Source organism: Coturnix japonica, chromosome 2 (assembly GCF_054131305.1).
Source record: "Coturnix japonica strain WE chromosome 2, WE-NBRP24, whole genome shotgun sequence".
Classification (NCBI taxonomy): Eukaryota; Metazoa; Chordata; class Aves; order Galliformes; family Phasianidae; genus Coturnix; species Coturnix japonica.
Window position 1 is genome coordinate 45440819 of NC_140664.1, and position 26908 is coordinate 45467726.

General features: G+C 37.5%; 1 protein-coding gene across 2 annotated transcripts in view; it reads right to left on the bottom strand.

Annotated features, from left to right (window-relative positions):
• LAMA1 (laminin subunit alpha 1) overlaps nt 1-26908 on the bottom strand; it is a 97287-nt gene that overhangs the window by 62755 nt on the left and 7624 nt on the right. For both annotated transcript variants that reach the window (XR_001553442.3, XM_015855286.3), the window contains exons 2-7: nt 14291-14461; nt 13900-14012; nt 6777-7019; nt 4098-4277; nt 1205-1294; nt 653-770 (exon numbers count right to left, since the gene is read on the bottom strand). Coding sequence is in view for 1 of the 2 variants with exons in the window: in XM_015855286.3 (XP_015710772.2) it covers nt 653-770; nt 1205-1294; nt 4098-4277; nt 6777-7019; nt 13900-14012; nt 14291-14461 (915 nt within the window). In the remaining variant the exon portion in view is untranslated. The remainder of the gene's footprint in view (nt 1-652; nt 771-1204; nt 1295-4097; nt 4278-6776; nt 7020-13899; nt 14013-14290; nt 14462-26908) is intronic.

The window sequence follows — 26908 nt, forward strand, 5'->3', positions numbered from 1 at the left end:
AATATCTGTACATAAGTACACATTTCTATGAGGCTAGAAGACACTTTTCAGTCCAGTCAAAAACACGTACTTTCCAAGGAGTGACACAGAGATTTGTGTAAAAATCCTTTCTACTAGGAAGATACTTTTCCATTTGTAATTGTACATTTTATCTAATAGGTTCTTAACTGCCTGAAGCTTGTGCCAGTAATTAGTGATGCAAAGAGGGAAAATGCACTAGCTAGCCCTTGAGATACTCATTGACACAGCTTAATTCAGTCCATCAAACAATATGAAAAGTAGAGGGGCAGTTTATTTCAAAACATTTGTTATCAGAACAAAAGTTTTTTATCTGTTGAAATTTATGACCAAGTAAGAAATCTGCATTTCAATTAGCTAACAAAATGATTGATGCAAAGCTTCTACTTTTTACAGGAGTATAATAAATCTCCAAGACTCTTTTGTCTGATCCTCTCTGAAAGTTTTATTACATGACACGTCTATGAGCCTAGCAGTTGTGTTGGACAGAATACTTAAACAGATCTAAATGGTTATGGCTAAGGTAGGTCATTTTTGGATGCTTTGGAGAACTGGTGTAGATCTCTATGAAAAGCAGCTTCCAGCAAGAATATAATAAGCCTTGTTGAATGCCTCTAAACCTTTGTGCACTTACTCTCACATTTATTCCCAGCAGAAATGGTTCCTGGTCTCCATGGTTTCTGATGGTACCCCGGACAGCACCTGTTACAGCTCTCACCACATGTATTGTGCTCGCACTGGCACTGCAATTTCTAAGGGAAAAAATAAATAAATAATCTTTAAATACTTTTAAATGGATGATTTTCTCAGTGTTCCCAAAAAATCTGTCTAATTTGAGATTTACTCCAAAAAATAAGGTAATGATAAATGCTCCGCAACCATGCTATGTCAACTACTGAGAAGTAGCCTTTCTACAAAAGGAAGAACAACTCTCGTGTGTTGCAAAACAGACAATTTCTTGTGCTCTTCAAACCATTTCATTTCCACACCAAAGAAAAAGAGTTTGCTTCAAAAAAGATAAATTACTGGAGACCCAGATATGCTTACAAAGCAAAGGAAAAAAATTATAGCAAATCATTTGTATGCATCATGTAATAAGATCTCTTTTAGACTCTTATTTTCTATTCACCTTAGGCAAACTGGACTAGTTGCATTATGAAAATAAATCAGTAAGATTAAAGAATACCTTTGTGACTTCATCCAGGGGGCAGCTTCGAGCGTGTCCATAGCAAATACACATGCCACCAACAGAGATGTCCTTTATTGAGTAGTAGTACTACAAAAATCAAAGATCAAAAAAAGATGAATACATTTATATGTATTGTTGTCTTCTCTCCTACATAATAAAATGACAGTGTGTCACTGTTCTTTTATGTGAAAAATGTTAAGAAAATACAAGAGACTTTGAATTTCTCTTACCTGGAGAAGCCTTCCACTTACTGAATTTTTTAAGCCAAAATTTGCTTATAAAACAGCCTTTTTTTCACCTTATAAAAGCAATGGAGCAGAACAATTGCTATTTTTGAATTTCAGTTTGTGAAGTCAAAGTATGCTTTCCTAAAATGGAAATTCTGACTTCCCTTAAAAAGTGTGCTTACTTCCAAACAAGCTCCTTTCTACTAGTGTGAGACAGTGTATTATGCTATCCAAATTTTTAGCTTAAGAATCTGTGACACAGTAGAATAGTATCTATTTATATTGCCATGTGGTGAGCAAAAACAGTACGCATAAGGAAAGGATTTAACTTGCAAGGCAAGGAAGACCATCTGGGTTCAGTTACAGCTGGAGTATCAACATGGTTGGCCTATTGATATCCTGGGAAGTATGTACTAGAGAGGAATGAAAAGAAATACTTTTTGACTACACTTCTAAGCAAAAAGTTCAAGATTCTCAGACTGAACAACCCTACGGTCATCTGCTTCAGGATGAAGAGCTGGTCCTGGGTGGTCAGACCTTCAGGGACTGTTATTTTCTTTGAAAGATCTTGAAATCGGAGCAAACTAGCCTCTTTGATTGAATACTGAATTTGTAATGTCTCTAAAATTTTATGATGCTTAGCATTTTAGTCTTTATTTTAAACTTTATGGTGTTGGATTACAATACATAAATAAATTCATGAGCATTAAGGCCTTAACTATAAAAAAAGGAGTTCCAGACTGGGAAAAGTAGGAGGACCAAGTAGCTCACTCCATTTCCCGCTTCTACCCTTTTATCTTGTTTTCTTAAAACTCACATTGCATTTGGCTCACAGCAGCTGTGTGCAGCTTGAAGTTGAACAAGAGACCAGTGCTAACCAAATGCTACAGAGAGAAATAAATAAATTAAATACAGAAACAAAACTGCTGTTGAACTCTTAGAAAAGTCCTGCTTCAGCGGTTTCAGTTATATATGAGAGCACTGATAAAATGGGTATCAACAACCAGATGTCATGCCTTCAAAAAAAAAAAAAAGAAAAAAGAAAAAAGAAAAAAAAAAAAAAAAAGAACAGAAATGGAATCCAGAAAGCTGTAAGTGATTACCTTTGTTGTCATTTGTTGCGCAGTGTTGAGACACTTGAGTGAGATATCAGGACTTGGGAACCCTGACCCAATAAAACTCACACCTTACAGAGATGGAGGTGTGTAGCTTTTCATGCAAAGCTGCACTAAGTCATGCTGGCTGGGTTAAGCCTTGGATTACACAACAATGTACATTACGAAAGCAATGGGCATATTTATTCTCAGAACCCTTGTTTCCCATGTAAACTGCATGCTTGTATGACTTCGTGTCAAACATCCCTTTTGGGGGTGTATTTCTTGACATTACAATACTATCAACAGATCCAAATATCTACCAGGCTGCACCATGGAAACATCTTATCAGTTTAGCCTTTGTGTTAACTGTTTTCTTATGTCCAGAAAAGCACAGCTGGAACAGCTGTCCAGTCCTCTGTGCATGTAGTCCTCATGCGAGCAGCTCCCACATGAGGCAGACGGAACAGAACGCCCAGATTTTTGTTTCAGTAATGCTGCAACTAAACAGGCACCTCTGCACAAGATGAGAGCAGGGCTGCCTGCTGAAAGAACCTATAAAAGCCTGATAAGAGACGGGTTTCTTTCTACCTTCTATACCCAGCTACTCAACCAGACTTCATAGCACCATACACTTTTACTTTCCACCTCAATGCACAGTCACACTGTTGCATGTATAATAGCTCAGCAAGAAGCAGCATCTTTGCACAAGGATTGCCTGTATCATGCAAGAGGAAGGTTGCTGTAAAAGTGGGGAGGACTCTGGATTCCACTTTATCTTAGCTGCTTATGGGTGTTCTTGAAGACAAACACAAAAGAGGGGATGCATAAACATCATATTTTTCTGTCCTTGGAAAGTATCTTCATAAGAAAAACCTGAAGCCACTGATCACTTAGCTCACCAGTTTCAGGCAAGTGAAGAAGATGGTCAAAATGGTAAAAGATAAAGCAAAAAATACTGCAGAAAATTTAATTATGGCAAGCAGGAGCTCCAAAACCAAATTTCTGTAAGATGTTGAAGCAGTCAAAGTGCTTTGCTGTCTCAGTTTCCCCACTTCCAAAATCAAATCTGTAAAGATTAGTTAAAACTCCTGAGTGGTTTGCATTATTGTTATTCCTGGCCTTAAAAACCATTGGTTAAAATGCCTTTTTTTTAAAAAAAAAAAAAAAAGGAAATTCATCATGGCAAGATTTTCAAACAATTCCTTTTGTGTATCAAGACCAATGAGAACCAAAATCCTTAATACACTGGAAAACGTACTGCAGTTGCATAATGAGCAATCTCAAATGACACTTGCATCAGCTAAACTGTACTTCTTTCTTTCCTTGTGGAGTATCAGAAATTAAATCATTTGAGCAAATAAAACAAAAAGCAAACAAAATTAAAAATCTTTAAAAAATATGTAGAGTTGTCTCTGGCAAAGTATCATTTTTAATAACATCAGAAGGAAGGCAAAACCCTGTTAGCAACCTTTCCGAATAATTCAGTGTATGGCAAAGTTGAAGTAGCTCCTCACAGATCAGAAAAGGCTGACCCACCTGAGCAGTGTTTCTGAACAATCAGCTTACCCTTCTGGTAACAATGGGATCGAGTTCTTTTGGATCGTGATGGCTGAGGGTCATGAGGTCAGCATTAAGGGTTCTAATACGCTGCAGTCGTAGGCGAATATATCGTGCAGAAGTGAAGTCCAAAAGCTTTTGTGAAGGATCATCAGCACTAGGCCTGCCGTTGATCAGAGACGTGTGAATCTAGGAAGAGGGTCTGAATTAATCACAAACATAACTCCGATTCTTTTACAACGGCAAGCATCTGAGCAGTTGAGTAGAACTTAAGTTTGTTTTTCAGAAATTCTGCATATTGAGATGTTAAATTAATTGGAATTATTTTCCCCACCCTCAACCTGCAGGTAAAATTCTTTCTTCCTGACTTACATGGTTCTGAAACCACCACTCCTGTCTCATCATAAAGTCTCATGTCTCCTGGACATTTGTGGAAATAGCATAAGGACAAGAATCGTACAACAGACTAGTCATTATTTCCCCTGGTCTTCCTCTCCCTTATTGACCTGGAACATGTAACTCTGGCCATAAGTGTGGTTTTGTCATTAGATTTTCCCTACACCATTTGTAAATATTGTAAAATATAATTGAGTACAGAGACAATAATCCTATATCCTGTTGGGACAGAGCTGCCTAGTCAGCAAGGAACACTCAGTAATAAGACAGTACAGTGGGAAGCCACAAGTTGGATGACAACTGGAAGCAGAAAGCTGCCACCACAAAACCACCCATCTGGTCTCCATCTCTGTCTCGCACTGGCCCCAGTAAGATGGCTTTTGGTATCAAGCTGTGCAATTTATTTTAGCAACAGCTCCCTGCTCCTTTCCAAAGCAACTCAGGACCACACAGTTTGTGCTGCATTTTGAGTGAGAAAGTGCAAAATGAGACCAACATGCCACAAACAGATGTCAAAGAGTACACCTACCGTCCATCACAAGAGTCATGCTCTGAGTTCATCAGCTGCACTTCAAAGTGCAAAACATATCCTTTTATGCAAAGCAATTTTGTCTCACATATTACTCTTGAATTTATAGTTCGAATTTTGTCCATCACTGTCAATTATTTCCCATGATACATGCCATTTCTTTTTAGTCTCTCCTGCCTCCAGCTCCAGTTCTCTGGAAATACATATTCTCTCTGTTCATGAATAGTGTTTTCAAGCAATGAAAAGTGAAATTTTATACACATCTTAATTCTAAACCTACCCACTGGCTAGACCAGTAGAAATTTTGTAATAGTGCACCGTAATTTATATAGAGGAGTCCTTCCTACAAGGAAAAGGAAGAAAGGGACGAATACTAAAATGTTAAGGAAGAAAAGGAATAATTCTCCACGTTCACTGCTATATTTGGCTAATCTACTGCTTACAAATAGCTTATATATACCAATATATTTGGATTATATATGTTTGCATTATTTATGCCCCTTAATTGAAGACGATTTCCTAGCAATTGTAGTTTTTGCTTCAGAATTTATCACAAATTCTGACTTCGCAACATAAATTTCTGGAAGCTGATTTTCAAGCAGCATATATCAGGTTAATAGACTATACAACAGTGCAGTTATACCTCTTTAAACCTGTAAAAATCCAGCAGTCAAACTGGCAAAATGTCTGAATTAGCTAAAATGTCATTCAATTGTATATACATTTAGACATGTGGTCCTTTTACCCTATTTTTTCTTTCAGACCAGAGCACTACAAGCAAAACACAGAACAACAGCTTGCTAACAAGTGCTAAATACAAGGCAGATGTTTGTAGAGATCAGCTGATTTGCAGGTGTTCTGAGAGCCCCATATTTAAGTTTGTTATGCTGACCAGAACCAATTATAAAGCACTAATAATACATATTCTTCAAGAGTGCCAAGAATCACTAATATAGGTTATGAGATTCTCTGTGCAGGGAATACTCATGTCTGCCTGCATTTCCAGCTACAAAGGAGCAGTCTGTACTTTGTGAACAACATTCAAGCAGTGCACAGCAGTTTAATTTGGACTTTCTTTTTTCAATGTTTCTCTTATGTTTTTTATGTTATAACATTTATAAATATTCCAGATAGTGCAGTATGATAGTTGATCATACACATACCACCCAATTCTCTGTACATCTCCGGTTTTAATGTCATTTCATTACGTGGCTGCCTCTATGAAATAAATGACATGAATACCATTAACAGAGTTTGATAAAAGAAAGAAGAATCAACAGTGAGGCTGCATGACTCATAATTCTTCTAATTATACAAGGTCCCTGAAACAATGCCAAGGCTAGTTTAGGAGTTCCAGCTGTGCTGAGCACTGCAACAATTTTTACAGCTTTATCTCACAACCAGGTGTTCCTAACACAGGAACTTTACTAAATGAAAAACCTGGCAGAACATAGAACCTCTGTTGTAGTTGTCTATAGAATAAAGGAACTACTACTACACAGTTAATAGTCACCATCAAATGACATGGAGGGTGAGAATAAAGAATTGATTAGTAGGAATATGTGGAGTGAAAGACAAGATATACAAACTTTTAAAAGCTTGTTATACTGGTATATGATGTAAAAATAGCAACATTAAAGAAGAATAACAGATACTCTGGTAGTGCTGAGGGAGTTGAACTCTGTAACTGGGATGCAAATGTTTTCAATTCTTAATCAGTCTGAGTTCATACTCACAAACCACAGGTGCAAAAACAAACATACCTCCCCATGTTCCAGAGGAACTAGTCTGGAATAGTAAGAGGTGCAGATCACTTCATCATCTCTCTTGTAAGTTGGCGGCCCAACTCTTGGTGTAATATTATAACGAGTTAAACACTCTGTGTCGCTAATTGCATAGTACTGCCATGGTTTGAACTCTGTGCCATCTATGGAGCGTTCCAAAATCCAGTTTCCAGGTCGTGGAGCATTAGCAGATTTGATGATGACATATGCAACTTGAAAGACCTAAAAACATGCAGGAGAAAAATTTTAACACTTCATTCGGCTCCGAAAGACCACAAGAGACCTATTTGGTGCCCAAGTTATTTACAGTTTTAAAAGCAGTGGTAAAACTTTCTAGAGTGGCTCTAGATAAAAACTTTTGCACAATTTTTTGCTCAAAAGCTAGATTAGTATTTTTTGATACTAGTGTATTCTTTTTTATACTGTGTTAACGTGCAAGCTGACAGATGTATATATATATATGCATATATATACACACACACACCACTGATTTCAGGATTACTTGGGAATAACATTCCTTCTGTTTAGCTTTTCTGAACTACTGAAAACTTCAAAGTGGGTTCTTTCTTTTTTTTTTTTTTTTTTTTCTTTTGAAACAGCTGCAGACCAAACAACTCTTTGTTTCATATTTTAGCTGGGAGTTTAATCCTCTCAGTAAGAGCATTTCTGATAAGCTTTTTATATCCTATATTAAAAATCTGTGCATTCCATTTTCATTCTGTGTTGAAGTTATTTAACAACACTTGTAAAGTTATTTACAAAAACTGCTGAAAAGGGAGGCACACAAATCAGGTAAATGTGACAAACATAAGGATGATAATGCTATTTAAGTAGCCTTAAGGTATGGAATCTCTCAGCTATTTGTATAATTGAGAGCTTTTTTTTTTTTTTTAATCATTTTTGAGTAATCTCATGGCAGCTAAATAACTAGCACAGCTCCTCGACTAGCTACAACTTCAGCCACTATCACTGAAGGGCACACTCCAAAACTACTATCTTCTCTTTTTTTACTAATGGCTACTACCATTAGTAGCCACACAAAAGGCTGTTGTTGCAGATTGATAAGACTCCTCATGTGAAATTAATGTTTTATGAATGTGCTATCAAACCACATTTAGAAGAAAGAAAAACACCAGGTTGCTTAACAATCTCAGAGATCTGTAGTCTCACTAGAGTGGTCTGCCAAGTCAGCTGGTATAATAACGCCCATCTTTGTGTGCACAGTATTAATACCATGCTGAGTTTTGCTTTGTCAGCAACCCTTTATTTCAGACATCTTTAAATATAGGAGTTTGTTTGATTAGGTTTTGATTATGTCAAATAAGTGAAATAAACACACAATGAAAGGTAATAATTACACTGTGTGTGCAACTCATGAGACTACTTCTGAAACAAAACATTCTTTAAGTGACCAAAGCATTACTTAAGAGATTTGCAGACATGAGAATGAAAAGAAAATGGTGATACTTATATTCAAATTCTGACTTATTAAAAAAAATCAAATTCAGATTTGATTAAAATCAGACATAACTTTAAATTTGATGTTCAGCTGGTCTGATTTTCCTTTTGTTTATTTATTTTTCCTCTCTGCTTGCTATCACCAACTAAACTACTTCCCTACTTATTACACAGTTGGCTGAACAACAAATGCTCTACTTCTGATTACATGGAGATTTTTCGAGACCCATTATATTCTGCAGCTGATGTAGCTAGTTTTAAATCCAGTTTCAACCAGTAATAATGAGTTTTCTTTCATCACAAACTAACTGCAGGCACTGCTACAGAAATGCTTTTACACAACACTATGTAGGTTGCATTTATTTTAAATACTGAATTTCTTGATGAGGGAGGGTACAGGAAACAGACAGTTAAATATAAAAGTATTTTTTAGCAACTCCTTGGGCAGTTCATTCTAATGTTGCATCATTTAAAGTCAATGGTTTGATGGGGGGCGAGAGGGGTCAGAAAATCGGCAGATGTGTTTGATGTTCAAGACTTCAACAGATTGATTTTTCCTGTATGTCTACAGTTCACCAAGAGCTGAAATGAAGATACTGGAAATCAAGTGCCAAGAAAAGGCATTAATGAAACAAGAAATTGTTCTGCGAAAAATGAGGTATGTATAATCAGCCTGAGTAAAAAAAGTCTTGTTTTCCCCCTGAATTTTCTCAGGATTCTTCCACACATAGACCACAAATACCTAATAGTACTTCCTAAGTAAATTCACAGGATACTGAATACCAACAGCATCAGAATGATTTGTCAGCCTCTGAAATTGTGTAGAAGAATGGATATTGCGTATATAAATGAAAGGATACTGCATGAGAGCTCCTGTTGTCAAGAAGTCAGAATGCAACCTTTCAGTAGGTGTTATATCCTCAGAGATTATGTTCCCAAACAAGAAGTTAAAGCTGGAAGAATGGATTCAGGTGTCCCCAGTGCTTGCATATTAATACATTATAAAGAATGTCAGCTAGGGCTTGAGAGACTTCACATCCCATAGCTTCTGCAACCCAAACAGATCTGAATCAGGAACTCCATGTAAAGCAAACTGACTTTCCAATGCCCTTAGTGCATTTCCTTAAAGATTTTGTACTTTAATGACTTCTCCATATCTGAACATCACCAAGGGCAGTTTCCTACTACTCAGTCCATTCATTCACTGCCCATCAACAGGCCACATGATAAACCTGAGCCACATGGCAAGAGCTCATGATTTGCATGCATTAATCTAACTGTACAGCTTTCCCAGAACTTGTTTCCTTATTGAGCTACAAGGGTAAAAAGGGCAAGTGAAAGCAAGGTAGCAGATACCAAGTTGCCATAGATTAGAAGCATCATTCTACAGGCATTTCAATCCTGACTATAAAGATCATCCAAATAAACTTATACGTCTTTGTAGTAGTAATACCAACTTAACACATCACTTCTGCTTTACTTAGCCTTCCTAGTGACCTTGTTTCCTTTAAGTCAAATCCTGCAATTTCAAGAACTTCGTTCTTGAAACACATTTGTAAATGAACCCTTCCCCCATTCATCAAGCAGTTTTGCATTCTCTTTCCCTAAACATTTAGCCAGCAGTGTCCACACAGCAGATGCTAGCCAAATGTTCCCTTTTACAAGTACATGTTCAATGCTCTAAAACCTACATAGGTTCTAACAAGAACAATTTTCCCGTTAGTCTTTTTAGATAGTGAGCAGTAAGTGAATATGCTGTCTTTTCATAACTGTGAGTATTTGCTCTTGCAGCCAGGAGGGCAAACGGTATCCTGGGCTCCATCAGGAGAGGGGTGGCCAGCAGGGACAGGGAGGTGATTCTCCCTCTTTGCTCTTGTGAGGCCCCATCTGGAGTACTGTGTCCAGGTATGGAGCTCTCAGTACAAGAAAGATGTGGAGCTGTTGGAAAGGGTTCAGAGGAGAACAACAAAGATGATCAGGGGACTGGAGCACTTCCCCTATGAGGACAGGCTGAGAGAGCTGGGCTTGTTCAGCCTGGAGAAAAGAAGGCTGCGGGGTGACCTTATTTCAGCCTTTCAGTACCTGAAGGGAACCTTACGTGTGATTTTCAAAATGACATGACAAGACCTGTGGTGAAAATGCTTATTACAACTAATATTACTCTGCACTATAATTACAAAATCATTTCTGCATACAAAGCTGGTTAAAATAGAAACTTCATCTTCTCTGATTTTATTTTACTTTCTGAATCAAAAACATCTGAAATGAATCTGTGCCAACCCTCAAAAGACTAAAAGACTACGTGCAGGGATATCAAGTATCAACCCGGGATTAAGATCCCTTAAAAAGGCCCTCAGTAAGAAATTCTGAGTCCTATCAATTGCCTGCTACATTTTGCCCTGAAAGGTTTGTAATGCTAAATGTACAGACTAATCTGAATCTTTTCTGTTTGGTTTTGAATCATTATGTGCAACCATTATTTTTCACTAAAAGATAAGTTAATTTTATTCAAGAATTGTATTATAAGAATATATAGACAAGTACACTGAATATTGTGATATCATTTTTACAGCAACAGAAGTTCTTTAAAGAAACTTGCCCCATAAAACAAATTCGTATTGGTCTACCGAAGTCAAGAGAACTATGTGTCTTCTTATATCAGCAAAGGGTTTGTCCTTACACTTATTGCCAAAAGATTTCAAGATCAAAGCACTGTAGGAATCATATTATAATATTTACTTTTTTTTTTTTTTTTTTTTTTTTTTAATATCAGAAACTGCAAATTGCTCTTATATCAGTCCCTGAGAGATAATCCTGTATTATGAAATATTCATGAGCTATGACTTACTTGCAAGTGGAGATGTTTTCACAGCTTAGTACTTGGGATCTTGCTCCACAATTTAAGAACTTAGTAGTATACACCATTGTCTTCCTGATATGTCTAGAAATAAGCACTCTTAAATACCTTTGAAAGTCTTATATAGAATAATACTATGAAAAATATTCTTAATGCTGTGATGGAGAAATATTTTACAGCTGGCTCAAGCACACTACTGATATTTATAATGGGCTGATTTATATTAATTCATTGCCATCTGCAAAGAAGCTATCCAGAGGAGAAGTCAAGCAAAAAGACTGTTTCTGTCTTTATCTACTGCTGTGGATTTTGTTTCTGTAGAATTGCCAGCATAGAAAGCATGAGATCATAAATCAAATCTTGGTGTCTTGTACATCAGTACTACTCTTTCCCTTGCTCTGGATTTTTGCCATACATTTAGTGGAAAGAAAAAAATAAAATAAAATAAAATAAAATAAAATAAAATAAAATAAAATAAAATAAAATAAAATAAAATAAAATAAAATAAAATAAAATAAAATAAAATAAAGACTATCAGACATCTGGTTCCAGAAGGAGCAAAAGACATGCCTAGTGTTTATGATATGTGAGTTACAAAACTGTGACATAACCACTGGCTACCCTTACAAAATGTTTAGTAATAATAGCACAGAAATTCTGATGGAGAAAGAAAACAGCAATTCTGATCTTGATTTTATTAGCCAGCCTTTTTTTTCTTAATGAGAATCCATCAAGCTGCTTTTCAGTTCAAATTTTCTTACACAAAATATTACTAAATGTAAGGTAGAATATTAACTGAAGAAATACTCTGTGTTCCCTTCAATACTGAGTGGAGACAAATACAACAGGGACAGACTGTGGTCAGGACATCTGGGATAAACTGGAGTCATTTTCACCAGGCAAGGGAGTCCCCTTTATTCACCAGCTGAGGCTACATTGTCACCAACCTGATCATTGCCTTGTATCTCTATGCTGTAAATCAGTAACAATTCAAATAAACAATCCATTTCTCTTAGTGCTATAATATCTAGTAATTATTCAGAAATAATAAATAATAGCTAAATTTTTCATTTTTCACAACAAAAATTGTATTCAAATATTATATATACTGTCAAGGAATGTTAAATACCATGTTTACTTTCATGCACTACTTGGCAGATTTAATGCACAAAGTCTGAAATAAAATGGAAAAGCACCAATGTTAAAGAATATCTTTAAAGGTCATAGTAGAGTATTTTTACAAATTTTCTTGTGAATGAGTTAAATAAACAGTTACTAAAATCACTGAGATCCTTCTTATACTTTTTCTTTATTCCTTTTTACTAGTGCTGACTTGTTTAAAGTAAGCACACCAAGTCAGCTCCAATAACTTATTGACTTCAAGCAGTCTTTATTAACCAAATCCCTTCTTGAAGAGTAGCAATTTACATTCGAGTTGCATAGCCCTACATGCCTTCTCTCTCTCAAGCTCTCTATGGAAAACACAGAAGAAAGGCCCCTTGGGGGAAACATTTCAAATCAAATTAGTGAAATTGAGTGTGGATCAGGAGAGGAAAGATATGTGTTTGGAGAAACATCAACAGAACTAAGATTTAGAGAGCGGCTCAGCTGGTCTGTTTCCAAAGTAAAGTCATTCTAGGAGGGAAAAAAATGAAGTCATTGCCCTCTCCTTCATTCTTCCTTCCTGTTTGTCCATTTAAAAACTAACAACAAAATCAACTATTCAAATGAAGGAGTCCTATCCAAAACTTCTGTCACTGACAAAAGATCCTGTGATTATTTTCCTGATAATTCTGCTTTCTCATTAAAGAGGAAATTAGACACTTGTTTAACTTGTGCTTCATTTCACAACATGCTTCATTTTAAACATCAGAGTTAAACCTTCTTTTTTAAATTTAAAATTTACCACCAATCAGGATCTAGTGATCTTGCAAGAGCATGTTGTCAGCTGTATACATCAAGCATGCATTTCTTATTTGCATAGCTTCTTCAAGAGACTGGAAATATTAATCTCAGTTTATACTGGAATTCCTGTTAAGCTGCAAAAACTCATGGATTTCTTAGCTATGCTTTTCATATACCTTAGATCTGTTCAAAGAAACATGAAACAAAAAAGGAAAAGAAAAAATCTAGAAAAATACATTTTCTTCAGAAATGATTTTGTCTTTTCTAGGGATAGTGGAGGAGACATGATTCTTCCATGCCTAACAGAGAAACTAGCTAATCATCTGTTCGGTCTAGCAACCTTTTGTATAGGAATTTTACCAGCTAGAAGAGCAAATACTTCCAGTTTTGCCATTAAGTGCCAAACACTGTTTGCTTCTTGAAAAAAAATCTTTAATAATCCATACCTCAAGCAACTTTCATGATATCAAGAGCAGAGAAAAACAATATAAGAGGACTACTAGGGGAAAGTTAGCTGAGACAGAGTAAGGTTATCAAGAAAAAGGAAACAATGGTGTAAACTCTCATCCACTTAAGTACAACTGTTGATCTGCCATGAATTACAATGATCTGTGTTTTATATACTAGAAGACACAGCCATTTCCACTACAGGCTGATATGAATAAAATCTCTAAGATGCTCTTTAAAAACAACTGAAAAACAATGGAAAAAGCACATCTGTTTTAAATCAGTTTGTTTAAGGTTTAACTATCCAGCTTTAGCTATTTGCTGTTAAATGACTAACTATAAAAGTCCCACTATCTAAACTCTAGAGAGGTAGAATTAATTACGGGGATTTATATCCTACATTCAGGAAGTGACCCTTAGGTAAAAGTTACTCACCTGCCTTAGATCCAAGGTGATGGTGACCCAGTGGTATTGCCTCCCATTCTGAATGCTGGGACTTTGCCACCAATTATTTGTACCATCAATTGCACTGGAGATTGGGTGCTGCTCTGTTTTAAAGGAAAAAATAAATAAACAAAAAGAAACAATTTCTGGAAAAATCACCTGAAACTGTTTTCTCTGATCCAGCACATTTATTTCATGCAGACTATAACATTTTACTGCCATAAAGCATTCTACAGTGCTCAACAGTGATTTCTGTCAGTCCTTTGCTTAAAGACAGCTTCAGTCATGTAGTAGGCAGACTAAGACCAAAAAGTATTTGACCTCGACATGCTTTGTACTCATGAGGAAGAGTCAAAGAGGAGAACCAATGAAACAAACTTACCTTTGGGATTAGCACTGTGGCGGTCACAAACTCGGCACTGGGCATTGCGCAGCGGCCGTCCTGGGACATGCTCAACCAGTTTGCAGAACATCTCTGGTCCTTTCTCCCCACAGGTGGCATTGGTGGAGATGTGAGCATTGCTGGCCAGGTTCAAAATGGCGGGGAACAGACCTTGAATTGAATGATGATTATAAGTTACAGTGTTAAGGCAAGCAAAATACAGGCATGGTTACGAGACAAATCTCTGAATATGCAGGGTATCATAATTAGCTTCTAGCCTAGAGATATAGATGCAGAATAGTACATTAGAAACAGACTATTCTGTGAAAAGATTATCATAGCAATCTGACACCAGCACATCAATCATCATGGTCCCGAGGCACTGCTAGAGAGGTTCCCCATGTCTGCCCTGCTCCTGGCTGAGGGGGTGGGATATGCCTTATGTGTCAGACCCTGATGGACATGGAGAACCCAGTAAGCACAGGGATCCCCTAGCCCTCCTGAGAAGTATCTGAAAGAGCTCTCTTCCAGATACTAAACCTTCTTGCTGCATTATAAAATGATTAAAACCAGGCAGTAAGCTGGCCTTCTGCCTGTGTGGAAAATGGCATTTAACCTAAGCTCCTCGGGGCAGAAACACCACCACACTCCTGCATTTTAAGGGCTGCATTTTAGACCTTTGCTCTGGGCTTCTCTGAAACCTGTGTAAACTCTGAGGGAAATCTGACTTGCTGGTTATTAATCTTTACATACTTTGCCATACTTTCAAAAGGTGCTGCTCTTTTGCACAGGAATAAGGAAAAACTGCTGTTACTGGCATCGGAGCTCTGCATATCTTCTAAAAGGAGATCTGAAGGCTATGCATAAGATTTAAGGAATACTTCAGGTGGCAGAAATAAATTATGCAAGCACAGCCTCTCAGAAATTTTGTAATCATTTTTCAGCCTTCTTCTTGAGCTAAAAAGCTGTTATTTCTGCATGGTTAGGTTTGCAGCCATCAGTACAACAGATAATCCATTTCTGCTGGGAAATAATTCAGAAAAGGAGAACCAATCTGGGAAAAAAACAGACCTATGTGTTGAGTCTGAAAATGATGTGCTGAAATCGAAGCTAGAGTTTTGGTACAGAGTATTGAGAGTCCTGCAAGAATTGCTACTGTTTCAATCATGATGGATCAAAAGCACATTTTTGTAAGTTTTTTGTTATCTTTCTTGTGTTACAAGGAGTATAACAAAATCTGCCATATTAGGGCACATTTGTGAAAATATTTTTTTGAGTGTTTACAACTACACAGATTATTTTCCTTCATTAACCTTCAATGCATATTGCAAGACTGCAATATTAATGTTTTGATATTTTTTTCCTAAGCTATCCATGTCAACAAGGCAGAATTTAATATTCTTTTGATTTTAAGTGTCTTTGTCTGCCCAGTAATTGCATTACTCTGGAAAGCCTGGAGAAAACTTTTAGTGCTATTCAAACGCTGACTTCAGCTTTAAAAATGTGGTTAAACACTAACCTCCTTCACTATGAGTAATAAAGAGTGTGTTTTCAATTGTGCTGTGTTCAAAACTTAGCAGGAGGGAGATAGAGCTTTTATTTATTTACTTTTAGTCTTTGCTTCATTTAAGTTAAATCTGGACTGAGGCATGCACCTTGTTCTCATTATACCTAAATGTAATTGAGATGAAGACATGGAGGATATACAACTGGTGAGGCTCTTCTCCCATTAACATGCATCCTGCACACTCACCTTCTGTTAATCACATTTACGGCTGTCAGTAAACAGAAATGCAGCCCTCCATTTTGTTACTAGATAAAGAAAGCTAACATTTGGAAGAGGGTGCCCTCTTTTTACTTTAATCCCTAACTATTTGAAACCTTCTCTACTCAGTATTCGTTACTGTTCACATAGACATCTATCAGCCAGCCTTCAAGAACTACCAATTAACTTTCCAAGTCATTCATTACCTTCACTCACATTACACAGAAGCACTACTGTTTGTTTCCAGGGTTATTTGTTACGGTGACGTAATTTGCCTACAATAACCTTTAGTCAACAGATTCATGCCAAAAGTAATAGCGAAACTCTGGAGTAATAGTGCTCATGGCAAGCACTATCTTGGGTAAGTTCCATTCCAAAATCCCCAACTCAGATCAGGTTCATATACTATAGCATTCACATTGGACTGAGCCCTTCTGTCTGCTTGTCATCAAGAATCTCACCGACATTTATCAAATGTACTGATTGATAATGAAATTAATACTGGTATGAAGCCATTAAGATCTCATGACGAGTATTTTGGGTCTCACAGAGACAAAAAGAAATGACATTCCAATCCAATTGAACTGCATTGTGGTTTTGTCCAAGGATTGGAAAAAAAAACCAAACAGGTTATGAGCTTCATGCTGAAATAAGCTAAATCTCTTCAGATGCTAGCTGATTACACTAACCTCCAACTCTCTTTAATGCTATCAAATTTAACAGCAGTTTGCAGAATTGTGTCCGCTTATCTCAGTAGAAACTGAGAGTAGCCTACAAGTTGATTTAAAAAGGCAAGTATCTGCAATAAACTAAACAAAAATAGGAAAAAAAAATGAGACAAATTTAAAAGAAATGACTTGCATCTTTACAGTACATTTTCCTCTTCAGGTATCCAGCATGCCCTTAAGAAACATTTTAGAAAATTACTTATTACTGACAATGGTGACATCAAGACTCTTAGATGCTCCTCTGCCACAAAAGAGAGGGAGAGAGAATAAAAAGAAAAAGAAGAATGTAATTGTGCAGTAGGTATGATAAAGACAAATCACCACACAAGCAGTCACTTAAATAAGCCACATACAGATAAACAAGTGTCTGTTTTTACACCGTTATTTAAAATCCAAGTGGCCTTAATCCACACACAACTCTGACAGAAGATACCACGTATCTGTAAACTAAACTTTTGGCAAATTCTATTTGCACTCCTAAAGACATTGATGTAACTTCTACAGTTTGCAATCTGAAGTCTGCCACAGATGGTTGATTGAATTGGATTTATCATACTTATTCCCACTAGAAAGGATGGGAAGTACTACGTACAAAATTGTCACTGCTTCACTACTGAGCTATCAAATCCCATTATCACATTAAACAATCATAGCTAAGAGGCTTTGAAAGAGCCTTGAGAGACATCTATCTGGATGGCAATGATCTGTAGCATTCAGATGCAGCTTCTCATGTCACTAATCTAGTCTGATTGAATATATTTCAACTGTTAAAATGCTTTGGAGTGAATTTTGCAAATAGGCATTTGCTATGTCAGCTTTTTACCATTGAACTCTTCTCTGTTTCAGAATCACCATCCATAACCTTGGAAGAAACTAAAAGTCCCAAGATTGAATTTTTGAAGAAACTCAAGCATGCAGTGTACTAGGGAAAAGAAAGACAGGCAAAGACTTTTAAGATAAGTGAGGTAATCAACATGTGCCTGCTAATTCTAATCCTTCAGAATGAAGGATTGGAGAATGCTTCTTGCTGGGGTGGATGGACTGAGATACATCACTGCATAAGTAAAAGGGGTATGCAAGCAGGGCACCTATCCATCTCTCCATTGTAAAGGTCATGGCTGGTCATACGGCTTGCATTTCTTTGGGAATTATTCTACTTGAAACCTATGTCTACAGGAGTTCCCTGCTGCACAGATGAGTGCCATCATCCACCTTTCCTGCGCTGTTAATTCTGTGTGGTTTTAATAAGTTTTCTTCACCATATTGATTTCATTCTAGGTGTAGGCTACTGAGCAGCCCTGATTTTTTCTCAACAAAGAATTTCAAGGATTTGGGGCACCGGTGGCGCAGTGGTAGGAATGCCGCTTGCAACACCATAGACCCAGGTTTGAATCCTCCTTGTGGCGCAAGTGGTAGAAGTGCTGCTCTGCTACACAGGAGGCTCAAATCCCGGGGGTTGGACTCAATGATCTCTAAGGTCTCTTCCAACCCGCACCAGACTGTGATACTGTAATGTTTCCAGGGTTCTGAGTTTTTAGCAAATCCCAGTAGACTTTACAGCCACTCCATCTGCTGCACAGCTAGATATGAATGAAACCTCAACTCCAGTCCTCATTAATGATTTTTTTCACTCAGGAAATCAGTCTTTCATCACAGGTCTGTTACAGGAGTAGAGAGAGTGGTTTTGTGCCTTTTGCCAAAATCCATGGGTTGTCTGGTTTTTATTATATTTGCCTTGTGTGGATTCTCACAATATGATCAATAGGCAGTGTGAAACTATACCTCTTCAATTTTAACAGATGGCATGTGGAGAAACTGAAAGATTCATAGAATAACAACTTTCCTAAAAGACTCAAAGCTGATTCCGTTATATTCATTTATTTTACAGAGTTATGCAAACAGAAGGATACATATGGGAGTTCTGCTTTATAAGAGCTTCGCTATGCCAGCAAATACATTCAATAAGCATGATAAAGATAGTATTACTCTTCATATCTTGATAAACACAGCAAGGATGGTGAAGTTTCTCACAGGAAGGCCACCTATAAAACAGCTTCCTGTTGAATTCAAAATAACTAACCTGATATCTATCTGACATCAGATTAACCAGTATGATAACCCCAGAAAACTGAATAATTTAGGGAGGTGATTTCTTCTTTTCTAAGAAATCAGAATACCAAACTGATAGGAAGTATATGTAAAAGGTTATCTGAAGAAAGCCAATAATAGAATCCAGAAGGTGGTAATATTTTCTGCATTGCTCAGCAGCGTACGCACCAAAGAATGCCAACCAGACTCAAGTGAGCAATTTTGCAGAGATATTCAGCAAAGCAGCAGCTTGATTTTTGCCCTTTTTTGTGTGTGTGTGCTGAGGATAATAAAGCAGTAATTCAAGGGAATAAAATAAATATGACTTTAAAAACATAAAGAGCTGATGTGTGCAACAACAGTAAGCTTTTTATTGCGTCACATCTTGGTAGCAGAAAGGAGACTAATCTCATTTACAAATTAATATTTTTTAAAATGTAAGGCAATCCTCAATTCATGACAAGCAGACAATGTTGAAGTTTGTTCACTAGCAATAGATTCGTCATTTACTGAAAACATTTGCAGAGGACACAGTAACAGTTGTTCAGAATAGTTTGGTGCACTCCAGGAAAACACAAGGGACCAGGGACAAAATACCACTGAATATATTAGAGTATATAAAACATATGATAGTTTTATACTACAGAAGTTGAAGTCACATTCTTTATAACATTCTCTGCCAGTTTTCAGTAGAACAGTTTTGTTTTAGTTATTCTGTCTTATTCAAACTCAGGATTAGGCAAGTTTACTAAATAAACACCCTGGAACTATTACGCTTGGGTTCAGATTCTTCATGTGCTTCATTTTACTTCACCAGCAAATGTCCCTACCTTAACCTTTTTTATATATCTACATCTAAATCCTATTCTGAAATCACAATGAAAATGTGGAATGATTTCCCTAAAATAAATTGGCTTAAATTAACTGCTGGAATTAAGGCACCAAATCCATTCCTATTTGTAGTCAACAAAAAGGTTGTGGTGTAGTACCCAACTTGCATTATAATCCCTGTTGTGGAATTGTTGCATTAAAATATGTATTAGCCACGGCAACAATCCACATGAAGTTACACAACAGACTTCATTGAGCTAACAGCTTAGAAATCATCTGAAAAATGATGACTTGTGTATGGGAAACTGATAATCACAGCCTGAACCTCTGATTAATCAGCTGAGGCAAGTGTTGGGTAAGCTGTGGGAGCACAGGTAACACAGCTGTGCTCCCGGAAGGGGTGGAGCTTGACTCCACCTCTTCTAGACTTCATTTAAGAACTGACCAGCACTAAGGCAGCATCTCTTTGAGGTTGCTCCTCTGTGAAGACTGGATAGCCAATCTCAGCATTTTCCAGTCATGCTGAAGGTCATCCATATTGGTGAGTTTTTCCTATATATAACCTTTTGGATATCTATCACCATCCTTCTTCTGTGGTGCTCAGGGATATGATTTAGAGGTTTTTTTAGAGTTAGGGTACTATGGTTAGGCTGCGGTTGGACTTGATGATCTTCAAGGTCTTTTCCAACCTGGGTAATTCTATAATTCTTGTATTATTACCATCTTTTGTATTATTCTATCTTACAACTTGTTTCTTCTATAGCTATACGGAGAACAGAATTTCTACAAGCACAACACAAAATTTACATGAGCTAATTAAGATGTACAGTTTGATTACCAGTATGTCTACAAATGAGTTTGCATTGTTATTAGACTCCTTCAGATTAAGGATAAATCCTCACCACCACGACTGACTACTGTCTCCCCCTAGAACTTTTTGTTTCCTTATGTTGCTGAGCAAAGCTGACTTGTGCATCAGTCACAGCAAGACTACTCAGGGACACTAAGTTTTGTAAATATCACAGAATCATTTAGATTGGAAAAGACCTCTGTGATCATCTAGTTCAACTCTCAGCCTGTCCCCACCATGCCCACTACCTGTTTTCCCTCAGTGCTATGTCTCCAAGATTCCTGAACACCTCCAGAGAAGGTTACTCACCAAATGCCTCATCATTCTCCCTGAGAATAATTTTTTTCCAAATATCCAGGCAATTTACATTATTTAATTCAATCCATTTTGAATAGAAGAACATAGTAGATTTGCTTAGCAAAGAGCTCAAGAACTCCCAGCTAGGGAAATTCCTCCATACGAGTGCTTCATCACTTGAAAAGTTACCAACTTTTAGTTATCATTGCTCCATTCATGATCTGTCATGATCTTGATCACCCAAGAGGCTGTTATCACACACAGTTTTCTCCAAACTAAAGAAACAATATTATAGTCTTTCCACAGTCAATTTTCTAAACCACTTATCCTGAATTCTTGGCAGTTTGCATCTCTCCAACAGTTACTTCTCAAACCACATCAGTACCAACTGGAGAAGAAAAATATCTTAGATTCTGTATAGTTTAATTAATGCATCCCAGAATAAGATTTGTTTTCTTTGCCAAGCTGTACAGTTGAGTTTGCTTTGCTAAGGTAATGATCATTTTCTGTCTTACAGCTGCCTAGTCAATCACGAAAGAAAAGTATACTCCACAGAGGCCCACACCTTGAGATCAGATTATCTGTAAAACAGCTTGCTTCACAGCTTTTTGTTGAATGCCTACAAACCTTTGTTTAAAGGAAGATTCTGCTGATCATTTTGTACCTCTGATTCTGTAAACATTTTCCAAATGACAGTTTAACTAAACAAGCACTAGAAGAAGTTAATGTAACCAAAAACATTTTAATTGAATCCTGCAAATTTTCAGAGAACAAAACTGCCAAACACCAAATTCTGTCCTTTCCTCTGTCCAGACAGACAAGAGCTTCTCTGCCAAACTTTTTCTGCTGTGGCTTATGTGCATCCACCATTATTAACAAGAGCCTTATTGCACTACAAGCAAAGGAATTTAACTCCTGCAGTCTGCCCTGGGCTAATTAACAATCGGTGTTGAAAACCACTATTGGAAAAAAAGTATAACACTGAATATTTCTTCTGTCCCATTGTGTCTTTTAAATATAGATTATTTTTTTTTTGCATTATATTAGCCTATCAAGAACCTGCCCAGAAGTTGCCATAGTATTTGCACCAAACAGAAAGAGCCAAAATTTGACAAATATGCAGTCTGCCAAAGAACAACAAACCTGCTAGACCATGAAATTAGTCCTTGCTCACAAAAATCTGGTTCCACACGTTGAGGAGTCTAAATTGTACTCATTGGCTTGGGAGTGTATCATTTTTGTTTTTCTTTTATTTAATAAGTATTTTCCTGAAGTCACTTTAATCTTAGGAACAATTTTCACATTAACTTGAGGATAATATTATTAGTTATATTAGTGTCTTGACAGTTTTGCTGACATACAGCCTAGGAGACATTAGCTTAGATGAATGACGGTAGCACTGACAAAGTGATTGGCATGTCAAAAATTTGAGACCTCAGTCATTCACCATTTATGACATGTCCTAATTTCAAAGAGGCAAAACACTGTTGTTCTTATTAATGTTTGATTTTCACCAAGCTTATTTCCAAATTTACTATGACTACTTTAATAGATAGCTCATCCACAGCTTCTTTCCTATAACTCATTTTCAATCTGAGGAGACAGCCTTCCTTATAAGTGAAAATCTTGTCTGGGTTTGACCCTAATTAAATCTGCATGCATAAATCAGCAGCATTAGGCTTCTCACTCAGTATAATAAAGTGGAAGTTATGACCCAAGTACCTGTTAGCTCTCTCATAATTTTAAATTTATAGTTATTACTTGCAAATTCTAAAAGGCTTGAGACTGAAAAATAAATAAATAAATTGATGGTGTAGTAGACCAAATCATTTCCATATTGTGACCCAGCATCACAACTTAAAGTGTGACTGCATCTTTTCTACACTGTTTTCTATTACCCTCACCAGGATTGAACGTACCCTCATCTGATGGTACGCTCTTATGACACTGAGCTGAGTGATGCAGTTGACACAACAGAAGGGAACCATTCAGAGGAACTTGGACATGTTCAAACAGTAGGCACACAAGAACTGAATAAGGTTAAACAAAGGCAAATGCAAGGTGTTGCACTTGGATCAAGGCAATCCCAGATACCAGTACAGGCTGGAAGAAGAATTCACTGAGAGCAGCCCAAGGCCAAGAGTATTCTGGGCTGCATTGAACAAGGTGCAGCCAGCAGAGGGGGAAGGGATTGTCATCATGTGTTCCCCCCTCCACCCCCGTACTCTGCCCTTGTGAGGTCCCATCTGGAGTGCTGCATCCAAGCTTGGGGCCCACAGTGCAGAAAGGATGTGGAGCTTTTGGACTGGGTCCAGAGAAAGGTAATGAAGATAACTGAAAAGTTGGAGAACCTCTCATATGAAGAAAGGTTGAGGGATTTGAGATTTCTTAGCTTGGAGAAGACTCCAGGGAGACCTCACTTAGCAGTTGAAAAGAGCTTACAAACAGGACAGGGGACCAACTTTTTACATGGTCTGATAGTGAGAGGAAAAGGGGGAATGGCTTCAAACTAGAAAATACAAGATTTAGGCTACGTGTTAGGAAGCAGTTTTTACTTAAGATTGTGGTGAGGCACTGGATCAGATTGCCTAGTGAGGTTGTGGATTCCCTATCTCCAGAGGCATTCAAGGCCACATAAAAATAAAGAAAGATAGCTTGAGGCTGCTGGCATCTCGTCATGATCACAAACCAAGCCTTACCACCAAGCAGTAACACTACAGGGTGGTGGTGAAACATTTTTCACTTTGTTCATTAAAGCTTGTCAGCATCCATTATATACAAAAACTTAATGTATGTACATAAGGCATTTCTTTTTCTTTCCTAAAATATATGCACTCTTTTAATATTACAGCGTACAACTATATTAGATAAAGTTAAACACAGATTAAAATTAAGTAGACATTTTTCCATTAATTGAAAAGCTATTTCAAGTTGAAGAGTTTTTGGCACCTCAGCACTACCCAGCTTCCCTGTTTTACAAAGCTATGTGCTTTTCTGAGACACATAAGTAAAATATTTTCTTTTAAGCAGGCACGAAGCCATTATAGGAGTACACACAGCCCTGTATCGCTGCCAAGTCATCCTGGGTGGAAGGGAAGCCTTTCTTTCAGCTTGATTGAATGGGGACAGTTTGCAACTAGTGCAGCACCTAAGACATGCAAGACTTAAAAATCTTGTCAGCAGAGATAATGGAATGGTCCTCTCCAATTTAAATGATCAACTGGGAAATAACTTCTGTACCCTTTTTGTTTGTTTCTTTGTTTCTTTCCCCTAGTTATAACTGCTTAATACACAATAGAATACACAATAGAGGTGGTGTTCTGCTTTTTGAAAAAAGAAAAAAAATACACCCTACTAACTTTTTGCGTAGGCATTTTACTCTGAAAACAAAAGTAAAACTGAATTGCCTTCATTTGTGTACTTACTAGTCTTTACTCAGAGGTTGGGATAAACACATGGGATACCTCTTGCATCTCCATACTTCAAAATTAAAAACAGCTATGGCACATTTTCAGTGTTTTAAACCCTTACACTTCCAAACCCTCCCTATTTTAAAGCAAATATCTTCATGAAAATCAAAGCCATCTGTATCACACAGGGTAAGCTCTTGAAAGCATAATTTCAAGGACACAAAATTACAAAAAAGAAAAACAACAATATAACTACAAAAAGTTCCTTTCTGTGTTACCATTGATGCTCAATAACCCAGCCATCCACATGGAATTTTAATCAAGTGTCCTGGAAGTATTTTGCCTTTGGCTTGAAAACAAGAATGTTGGATGTACTTCAGCCCAAATTTCTGCTGAAGTGGAACCCAGCTTTATGTCCTTCTGTGGGCTGTTATATGACACTGCAGAAACATCCCTCACCCCCAGCCTTATTCAGGCACCTGTCCTGGCTCTGCCTCGCACCATCATGGTGGTAGCTTTTCCAATTCAGCCTCCTGGCCTGGCCCCAGTTGTGCTCCCATCCTTCAGCAGCAACCAAACATTGGTGCACTGCAAACACTGAGCTGAAACAAGAATATATATTTTTTAAAGAAAATTCCAACAGCCTGAAGACCTGAGAACTGTATCCTTTAATTTACAATTCAGCAACCCTACAGTGAGACACTTGCACATTTTGCATTCCATCCTGAAACACCCCAAACATTTTTGTTGATTTACTATGGGAAATGAAACAATTATTTGGGTGCAGAGGTGCAGAGTGTGAAGTACTTGTTTCTCATTGTTTTCAAGAACAAAGGAAATTAGAAATGCTGCTCAGCTTATAAAGAAAGGGCAGGTAGCATTGGTTGGTAGTACATTGTAAGTAGAAGGGTTTTTATACTTTGAGGCAAACATCTCAGCCTTTTCCCTGACACTACACCACCAAGTAGTCCCTTTTTGTCCCCTTTTCCTATTAGCACACCACGAGTTTCAGCCTGCCAGATAGGATAAAACCTGTATTTCTCAGCTTCCACTCTTAACTGTGGAAGTGGTAGCACAGCAATAGCAGATCCTTTCAAAAAGAAGCTGCAATAAAAAGTTTCTGAGTGAGTATGTGCATATCACTGACACATCACTGTGGCAACCTGTGATCTATGCCAAGACATGCCAAATTCAGTTATTCCCCAGCAGACACTGTTTGCACTTACTGCTTGGGGCAGAACAGTTGGAAAGCTGAACAAAGGAACAGGATCTGGGGGAGTGTTAGCTGAAATCCAGCTGACCACAAGCTCAGGTGGCTAAGAAGGCCAACGGCATCCTGGCTTGCATCAGAAATACTGCTGTCAGCAGGAGCAGAGAAGGTGATCACATCCCCTCTATTTGGCACCAGTGAGGCTGCATCTTGAATTCTGTGTTCAGTTTTGGCTCCTCACTATAAGAAGAACATTGAAGCCCTGGAACATGTCCAGAGAAGGACAAGAAAACTGGTGAGGGATCTGGAGCTCAAGTCTTAAAGAGAGCAGCTGAGGAAACTGGGAATGTTCAGTCTGGAGAAGAGGAGACCTACTAAGGTCTTCCAAGTGCTCCCTACAATTGCCTGAAGTGGGCCACCTCTTACAGGTAACAGCAATAGGATGGGAGTTAATGGCCTCAAGTTGCACCATTAGAGGTTCAGATTAGATACTAGGAAAGATCTTGTCAGAAAGAGTGGTGAGGCATTGGAACAGGCTGTCCAGGGAGGTGGCATAGTCACTATCCCTGGAGGTGTTCAAGAAAAATGGAGATGGGGCACTGAGGAATATGGTGAGTGGGCATAGTGGTGGTGGGCTGATGGTTAGAATGGATGAGCTTAGTGGTCTTTCCAACCTTAATGATTTGTGATTCTACTGATACACTATGTGAAGATGGTCATCATGCCACTCAGCTTGAAGTTGCAGACATTTCTTCCATTAGATGCATCCCCATCATTATTATGAATTAGAAGAGGAAATCACTTTTAAGTAGAGTGTTTATCCATTTGACTCAGCTGTTTGTATTTTCTGCATGACTTTAGTGTGATGAACTTTTGGTGGGTATCAGCAGACATGCTGTAAACCTGCTTAAAGACAAATTGTCATAGGACTTGATACTTGCCAGCCTTGCATAAAATTCATTTTTCCTTTTTCATGCTCATTTCAGAAAGAACTCAGTTCTGCATGAACAGAAGAAATGTATGTACTTTCTGAAATTCTATCAACATTTAGCAAGATTAGCAATTAATATCCAAAAATAAGCCTTAGCAAATGTGCAGGTTTATTCATAAGTCACAGACTTATAGATGCATGGTAGAATTGCTTTCCACTTATCAAGATTCTTTTTATACTGTAAATTTTATTTCCCCCATAAATGCAAATTGAGCAACTTGTGCAAATTAAAGAGTATATTTCAGTGTCTTACTGAATGATTACATTAGTTAGCAACTACTCAAGGAATAAATGAACAATTGTCTGGAGATAAACGCAAATTCACAGCTAATTCTCTCGAAGTCAGGGGGTTAAACCGATCCCTCCTATTCCCATCAAAAAATTGAACTCCGTCACATCTTAAAGGGTATTTTCTGGTAGAAGTCATTTAGCATGCACTTTAGCAACT